This window comes from Phlebotomus papatasi, chromosome 2, assembly GCF_024763615.1.
Source record: "Phlebotomus papatasi isolate M1 chromosome 2, Ppap_2.1, whole genome shotgun sequence".
Lineage (NCBI taxonomy): Eukaryota > Metazoa > Arthropoda > Insecta > Diptera > Psychodidae > Phlebotomus > Phlebotomus papatasi.
Genome location: NC_077223.1, coordinates 34,032,440 through 34,041,441, shown reverse-complemented (window position 1 = coordinate 34,041,441; position 9,002 = coordinate 34,032,440). Strand labels below are relative to the sequence as shown.

The following is a 9,002-nucleotide window of genomic DNA, read 5'->3' as shown; positions in this document are numbered from 1 at the left end:
ATGCATTATGTCGAAGCGGAAGAAGAAAATGTGTTAACCATGTGCCACTTGAGGATCAATATGGCGAACGATATCACCCTCCCCTCTCAGAAGAGATTTAGTATTGCAACATTTAGTTAACAAATAGACACGAAAAACGACTAGCAAACCATCAACATGTAAGTGAAGCTCAAATGTTAAATATAATGCATCTTGCTAATTGCCAAAATGCAGCAAATTTTGGTTAGAGCTTAAATTTCCTGCCTTAGCAATAAAATACTCTGCTAAGGCAACCCTAAAGATTCGAGACAATTCTGAGATAAAGAAGCCTAAAGATTTTAAGTTAAAGATTTCGAATTCCGAGTTATAGGAATTTTGGGTAAAATAGCTTTTATCGCCCCTAAAGAAATTTGATTATCCAAGATGTCAAAACAAGACGAATTTTTTAATGGTGCATAAAGTTCCGATTGATTGTCAACAAAAAGAACAATCTCCACAGTTGCTCCTCTCCTCAATGTCGCAATTCCGCTACAGTAAATCAAGCAGAGTTTAGTTATCGTCGAAATATCGGCAGTTGCTCCACCAAACACTAAACGACTAAACCCATTCAGCAGAAGGTACAGGAAGATACCCATACAGATTTTCCAGTTTCAGATTTTTTTCTGGCAAAAAATTAGTAATTCAGGTCAATTAATTTCGAGTGGTAAGTAATTCAAACAAGAAGTGGCTGTAGATAAGTGACGAGGGAAATTTATGGTTCCAGGAGCTTCCTGGACCGAAGAAAAGAAAGAAGGGCCCCAACACACTTCTCAGCCAAAAGGAGTGCTTCGTCAATATTGTCCTGGAACAGAGAGATACTCTGGACTCTGGACGCAATAAGTGACAAATATGATCCCCTTTGGTTAAATCTCACGGAAAAATTGAATTCTATGGGGCCACCCGAGAGGAACACCGCAAAAACATTATGTAAATGATCAACTACATCACTCTCCAGAAAAACATTCATCTTTGTGATAAATTAAACTAATGTTTTTGATGAAACACACCTCTTGAACAATTGACAATCTCAAATTGAACTCGACTTAAAGGTTCAAAAGGTCCTATCGAGCAGCTTTTAAATTAAAGGCGATTTATAGACGTTTGAAATCTTTAAGTCTGTAAAACTTTAGCATAGTTTTCGAAATATACAGTCTTAAAGGTTTAAATAAATTTGACACATTAAAATTCGAGATTTTTATCAGAGAATACGAATCGACCTTTAAAGGGCGATTTAAAGATTTAAGACTTAAAGATTTATCTCAGAATTGAGGGGGCGGGCAGTCTCATAAAAAGCAGGTTGCATAATACAAGAGTAGATATTGCTTGCCCTCTAAGAAATAATTTTCAAAAATGCATATATTGTTTAGGGGTTCCGAGTTGCGATACGCGGGACAGAGAACCATCCGATCAGAGGAACACTGACAATCGCTGATACATTCTTTACCCCCAAAATTCAACTCACAATCGAATTTTCACGCATTCCGAGTTGCAAGCACGCCGACTTGCGCGCATTCCGAGGTCGCCTGTAAAGAATCTCAGCTACCATAAGCTTATCCGGGCTTATCAATGGTTTCTAATTACCGCACATGGGGAATCGGTGGCGCAATAGGCAAGACCGTTGGCTCTTGGGCGGATCGATTCCCTGGCTCGACTTACCGTTGTAAATTCGAGTCCCGCCCGGTGCAAAGATCCTGAATGTCTAATTTAGGCAATTTTCATATGTTAATAACGTAATATAATGCACCGCCTACGCCCAACAACTCCGGGAGCATGGAAGGAGCATCCACAATGCGGGAAAGGCGCTCCTGGGCGAGTCTACAAACGGACTAGCAGATTCTTCTAACACAAATTGAATCGATTCTCCACTATGGTAAATCCCAACTCAGAGAACGTTATGCCCTAGACACACTTACGACTTAAACTGAGAGGTGACTTAGTGGAAAATGATGGAAATGCACTTTAACCATTATTTCTAATATTTTTATTTATTTTTTTATTTTATTGTGCTTACACTCGAGTCCTTTTCAAGCAATTATATGCTTTGCGTTTATGCCGCCACCGCCGTCTTAGCGTTGATGACCAACCTCCAGAGTGAAATATAATTACGCTAAGCCGTCTCTAGGCTAATCCTCATGTCTGTCAAGGCCTTTTGATCTTCAACTGACGAAAATGAAAATTCTAGTAACGAATTATCCGAAGGTTCAGTCAGTCTACCAGTCTTTAAATTCATATAACATTAACGCTTCCAAATTCGGACGATAAATTTTCATCGTAAAAGTTTCACCGAACACAAAATTTGCCTATCAATGTTTATTTAAATAAAACTACAATCGACTTGCTTAAATATAGTTTGTACGAAAGCTTAAAATCACTTTATTGTAATATTTCTACTAGAATTTTTCTTATCAAATCTTATTTTGAGAAATCATCTCTTCCGTGTTTTCCTCTTGAAAATTTGTAGCTGTGGCATTCACTGCCGTTGCAAATGGTGATGTTAATATTTCTTCGGGATTTTCCTCCAATACTGTGCAAGAGTCTATCGTCGATGGGAAAGCAGCTTCAGTTGTCTCAAAGAATGAGAGTAGTTTGGAGCTGTCCATCGGGTATATACCAATCTTCATAAAGCTACCCTTGATATTTTCGGAAGTCATACATTTTTGGAGTGGTTCTACAGAGAGTCTTGCAATGTTGTGAATTTTAACTCGATTCCCTGCTTTTGCTGACATCCAAGCATCTAATGCACTCGCACAATACGTTTCAAATGATGAAAATACTGATAGATCAAACGGCTTCGTACGATGGATTGTGTGCAATGGCAGAGCCAAGATATGTATTCCGTTTTCTTTACAGAATATCATGGCGTCTACAGACAAGTGAGATAAGACATGGTTATGGAAGATCAATAATATTTGATCATCTTTGGATGCAGCAGTCTGAGTTTTCAAATGCTCAAGAGTTTTCAAAAAGGTATCTGCGTCCATCGAGCCTGTTCCATTACAAAAAGCAACAGATTCCTCAATACAACCTTCCATGTACGCAGGACTATTTCTTCTTCTAGGAAATAGGTAAACTGGAGGAAGTGATTGTCCCGCCGCATTAACAAATGCATAAATCGTAACAGTTTCTCCCCTTTCCGTTGTAACACATTTCCCTGCTTCCTTTGATTTTCCCACAAATATTTGCGGGACAGTACTCATTTCCGTTTCATCGAGACTGAAAATTCTAGAAGGCTCAAAATAATGTTGTATCCTGATGTCTTTCAGATTTTTAAAGAACATTTCCACGTTTTCCCGAGTGAAGGTGTTTTTTCTTTGTAAAGTGGCTTCCGGTCTTTGAATTGTAAGTTCTCTAAAAAGAAAGATTCAAGTAAAAGTCTTAGAAAGAATAATACTTTTAAATATTCCGTTGGTATCACCTGTGTCTATTTAAAAACCATTTAGCCCACGCTCTTCCAGCAGTCTTGTTGTCCTCCCAACTTGCTGGAACCGTCTGCCCAATGCTGATGGCATACTGGTAGGCCACTTCTCGTACTACGTGTAAGGTGAGGCCAAAATTGAGTTTGGAGAATTCCAACATATTTGTAACAAGATTTTCCTCTTGTGCCATGTTGAAAATTTGCCGTGACGCAAATTTGTTCACCATTTCCTTGTTCTTTAATCCCATCATCAGAGATACATTCTGCGACTCCGGTAATTCTTGTTTTATCTTTTTCAATCTTGAAAACAATGTACTCTTCGGGATTCCAAAGAGTATGGCAGCACTATTGAGGTTAATCTTGTCTTGGAGAATATCCTGGAGAGCTGCCTGTATGACTGGCTCATTTATAATTCTATTTCTTTTGCTTTTCTTGCCTTCGATTTTTCCCATATCCTGTATAAATAAATAAAATGTAATTGTAATGGTGTCTACACACTAGAAGCAATTTTCGTCAAAAATTGCCTTTTTAAAAAATTCTGACTTCTGCTTACAAGGATAGGGGAAATTTTCTTTAACTCTTTCGCGTCACACTTTTATTCAGCTGATGAATTCATGTAAAATTGAGTTTTTCCTAATGCTTTATGATCAAATATAATAGTTATCAGAGGTAAAAAATTAAATTCCAACTCGGAAAAAACCCAGGGTCATATATGACCCTATTGTCCTCAAGAGAAGTGTACATACCATTTTCATAATCTTTATCACGGGCTTTTTAAGAGTTTTTTTTGCTTGAAGTTATTAATTTGGCCAAAACCATGGCAAACTGGATTGTCTTGATGAACACTACTCCTGGTGTTCAAGGAATCTTCCTGGTAATCCCTTGAACAGTCACTGTCACAATATTTTGAGTGGTATTTTGCAAAAATAAACTTATCCACATATTTATTCACACACAATACAATTTCACAATATGAGACGCTTGCAGAATACTCTAAAATATTGCAAAATATGTTATAATTCATCAGATATAAGATGAAATGTCCAGGAGCAAAATGTCCCACCTGCATTTCACAAAGAAAAACAATGTCCCAACTACATTTCGCTATAGGTTTGGGACGAAAACACTGTTACCCTTGGGGACAATAGGGTCATATATGACCCGGAAAATTCTACGCGCTTTTCTGGAAAATTTAGAGTAGTTAATTATATCAAAATATGCAATATACAATCTTTGGTTATTCTATTTTGTGTTTCTAAAGAACTTTTTGCTGAAAAAAATAAATTAACATAAACAATTTTGAAAAAGAAAAGTCATTTCACAAAGTTCGAAATTCGTAATTTTTAATCTCAAATGTTTTCTTTTTCTGAATATCCGGAGTCTTGAGAAAATTAGCCAAGAATCTTACATCCTTCTATTATGATATCGTGCACAAACAGATAGATTTTAATTAATGTAAATACTTAAAAAAAACAACAACTTTTTTCCCCGGGTCATATATGACCCTAATGACGTGAGAGTTAAATTCGAAAAAAGTTTGTTGACATTTTACAAGTTTGATCTTGGTTATCGAATGAAGAAAATATGCTTAAATTTGCATTGGTTTGCCTTACTTATAATGTGATTTTGCATTATTAAGGGATTTTTATGACATTTACAACAAATATGAGTATGTAAACTTAATGAGTGTGCAGATGAATAAAAAAATCGTTGCATTTCAAAATTTTGTAGCCCGAGTTTCTCTCTTATTCGGGTGACATTTCGGTCCCAAATGCCCGAATTTGAGAGAGTCTAACTTTAATTTTTAACGATATTTAAAATTTTTAGGGGGATGACTATCGGAGTCGTACTGTATAACACATTTCTTAAAAACAATATATTTTTCATGTTTAAGAGCGTGGTAAATTTTAATAAAAATATTACCTCTTTAGGAATTTTTGCTGGTTTTGGTCCTTCGCATTTTGATGATGACCCATCGCTGAACTCTTCATTTGGATCATGATGCTCTGTCTCTGTGTGATTCCGTTTCAAGCGTTTTTTGCATAAAAAGCACAGCTCGTGTAATTCTTCAGATTCTTTATCAACTATCTCGCTTTTAAATTCCTGGGTTAGTGGGAATTGCTCGTAATTATCATTCGAGGTATTAGAATCAGATGAGCCATTTTGTACTTGAGTTACGTCCCTGATATGAGTGACGTTGTTCTCTCTAATTTCGGGAGGGTCGAAGCCGAATTCATCTGGACAATGTACTTCAGTATATTCTTCATCCGGATTCTCCGTTTTTATGTAAACCTGCTCGATTTGTCCACAAGCTGTCTGAAAAAGTAAAGACTTTCTTGATTAGATTGTCTAGTCTAAACGCCATGACGAAAGATATTGATTTCTCTCGAATGAACTTACCTGAACAGTGTTTTCCGGAGGCTTGAATACACTTCCAGTTTCCTCAAAAAGGTTAACTACCTCGATCAAGACGTCACATGAGAACTTTGGGGAGTCATTTCTGTCCTTGTAGTTGGTCTCATATTTGGTTTTAACACCAAAATAATCTCCGTTACATTGGTAAAAATTTTTCACAAGAAAGATTCTATGGTGCAAGAGGAAGAAGTCCAATTCTGATTTCATTTTTGTTGTCTTGTTGACTTAATCTATTTAATTTTACAAGACTAACTAGTCAAATTTAAATGATCTTCACAGGAAATGTACTTTTTGCTGCATCTTTTATAAAACAAACCCTATTTTTGTGTTGATACATCAACAAACTTTCTCAAGTAGAGGTTATGTGATTATCGAAATTCGAAAATTTTATAAAGGCCTATTCATTTTTTTTAAGATTTGGTTTTATAATTTAACTGAATTTTCCTTTGAATTCATTTATTTTTCACAATATTTTTAATAAAAAATATACAATCTATTTCAGAAATTAAAAAAAAAATCTATTGTTCATGATAAAAATTGTCAGTAAATGTTTTTTTTCTATCAAACACCAATTTAAATTATTATGGCTCCGGCACAGCTTTTAGATCAGGAAAATTTCATGAACTCGAAATTCGAATCCCTTTCTTTTTTAAAAGATTTCCGTAGGGTGTGTACCAAATTCCGGCCTGCTTGCAATTCCAACCACCATTTTTATTCCTCAGATTTCCATAAATTTTTGGTTTTTGCATACTCTTCTAGAGATTATACAATGCAAAAAATAACAAAAAAAATGTAGCTTCGAGAAACAAAAAGATGCGAAAAATGGAAGAATTCCCGAAGGGCAAGAAACTATGAGAATAAAGGTGGCCGAAATAGGGCACTGAAGTTATGTCTACATTTTTATTCATTTTAAAATGTATTAAGAATGATTTTAGAAAAAATGACAAGGGGTAACTCATTCCCATTTTTTCTGACAAGGGTTTCTGGTTTCTCGGGTTTTGCGATGCAAAAAGTGGGTTTCTCGGGTTTCGCGAAGCATTTCTCGGATAATTGACGAGGGTTTCTCAATATGAGTTACCCCTTGGAAAATAAAGACGATAAACTGTCTACAAGTTTCAAGCAACACTCCTTAGAAAGAAGTAATTTTAAAAGACCAATTTATATTAAGAATATTACATATCAAACTTAAGAATTTAGCGCTTGCATGAAACTATGCCGAAATTTGGCACATTTACCACAAGTCTATCTCATTCTTTCGCACTCTTTTTCTTCTTTTAACATTAGAACAAATTCAATTTAGCTCAGTCGAATTTGGAGTGTGAAAGAATGAGATAGACGTAGGCAAAACGTTTGAGAATAAAAGGAATGTGAATTTTGATTTCATTAAATTTTTGCTAAACTTTGGTAGGCTGTGTGATGATTCGTAGTGATTGTGTGGCCGGATATTACCTGAGATTCTTTATAATCTCAGCTTTAGTGGTCCGAGGTGAAATCCGTTAGCCTCTCTTTACTTATGTCTATATTAAAAGCGACCTTGTTTGTACAATATTTTAACATTAATTTAGTAATAGTAATTTTTCTAAGTCAAATATTCTCATGAAGTTCTATTTTAGAAAATGGTTTCTTTCGTATTCTCTTGAAAAATTATAGAATGCATTTTCGATGGAAATGATGTTATTAATATTGATTCGCGAATCGGGATTTTCCCCCAATACTGTGCCAGAGTCTTTTGTTCAGAGAACAGCAGCTTCAGTGGTGAAATTCTCTACAGTGTGCGACAAAACCATAACCGCACCTAAATTTTTTCGAATTTTCAAAAAATTATAGAAATTTTATTGTAGTTTTTATCTTAATACTTCCATTTTATCATCTGAGAAAAGAAAATTGTAATGGTTAGTCGGTTGAGTTTGATTGAGATTTTAAATTGAAAGAAATGTTAGAAAATCACATTTTTCAAAATGACAAAACCATAACCGCACTTAAAATTTTATGAAAGAAAACGCTCGAATTATCAGAAAAAGAACTTTTAGTACTTAGTGGTAGCTCAATGTTTACGAATCAGCTCAAAAATCCGGTTTGTCATACTCCTGATTAGATTTTGGATGGTGTTTTCCGGGATGTTATGCCAAACATCAAGTAACGCAACTTTGAGTTCTTCCACGTCTTGATATTGGCGATTTTCATTGTAAACACTTCGCACAAGTATTCCCCAGATGTTTTCAATAGAGTTAAGGTCAGGAGAAATGGCGGACCAGGGTAGAATATGAATACCCTGGGCAGAAATCCAGTCCTTCGTCTCCTGACTTACATGAATACTGGCGTTGTCTTGCTGAAATGTGTAAATTTCTTGTCCAAGTATGTCAGCAAACGTCTTCGGGGGACTGATATGTAGTCTCGATTCTTCATTCGATGCGAGGTAAAGCGTAATTCCAGGGTTCCTCTCGCACAAAATGCTCCCCAAATCATGAGTGATCCTCCTCCAAAGTTCATTTTAGAAAAATACTGCGGTTCTTTCCTTAAATCTCGCCAGTAATACCTAAATTAGTCAGGTCCATTAAGATTAAACTTCATTTTATCTGAGAAGATGATCTGTAAAAGTTCAAAGTGATCACAATGAAAAAGACAGTGATAAAACATATGCATTATTTTAGTCCAATCTGTCCTTAAATTCTCTCGAGCGAAAACTAAGCGTATCTCCATGTGATGCGGTTTTAGTCGCGGGTCTTGGAGACATATTAGCTCTCACGATGTCTGGCGAACATTCCATGGTCCTTTGCACGGTTCTAACCGATACATTGAGGTCCAATGATTCATTAATTGACCTGCAGGTACGAGATGAATTCGAAGCCATACGCCACACATTCCTCTCAGAACGCTGGGAAAGCTTCCTTTTTCTTCCATGATCACGGTTAGAATCATAGCTCGCAGGATCCTTCAAATAATTCCTGACAACGCGATCACTGTTTTCACTGTTCATTAAGTCTATTTGGCCTTTTTCATAATCCTTCTTCTTCTTCTTCTATTTTATGTAAGGCTGTTGGACTCACTCGGGTCCATATAGCCTTTTCATAATCCGATAAGATTTTTCCGTGCGCCATCTTGACGTTTTTGACACATAAACGCTAATAAAAATGACAGTGACATTTCAGAGAAT

At 35.8% G+C, this 9,002-nt stretch overlaps 1 protein-coding gene across 1 annotated transcript; it reads right to left on the bottom strand.

The window, feature by feature from the left end:
- Positions 1 to 2,313: 2,313 nt before the first annotated feature.
- Positions 2,314 to 8,960, bottom strand: LOC129803562 (uncharacterized). The gene is made up of 4 exons (XM_055850224.1): positions 5,834 to 8,960; positions 5,357 to 5,749; positions 3,434 to 3,888; positions 2,314 to 3,366 (listed from the first exon to the last, which is right to left on the bottom strand). Exons 1-4 carry the CDS (start codon positions 6,053 to 6,055, stop codon positions 2,424 to 2,426), a joined length of 2,013 nt encoding a protein of 670 aa, XP_055706199.1. The 5' UTR covers positions 6,056 to 8,960; the 3' UTR covers positions 2,314 to 2,423.
- Between the last annotated feature and the right edge of the window lie 42 nt (positions 8,961 to 9,002).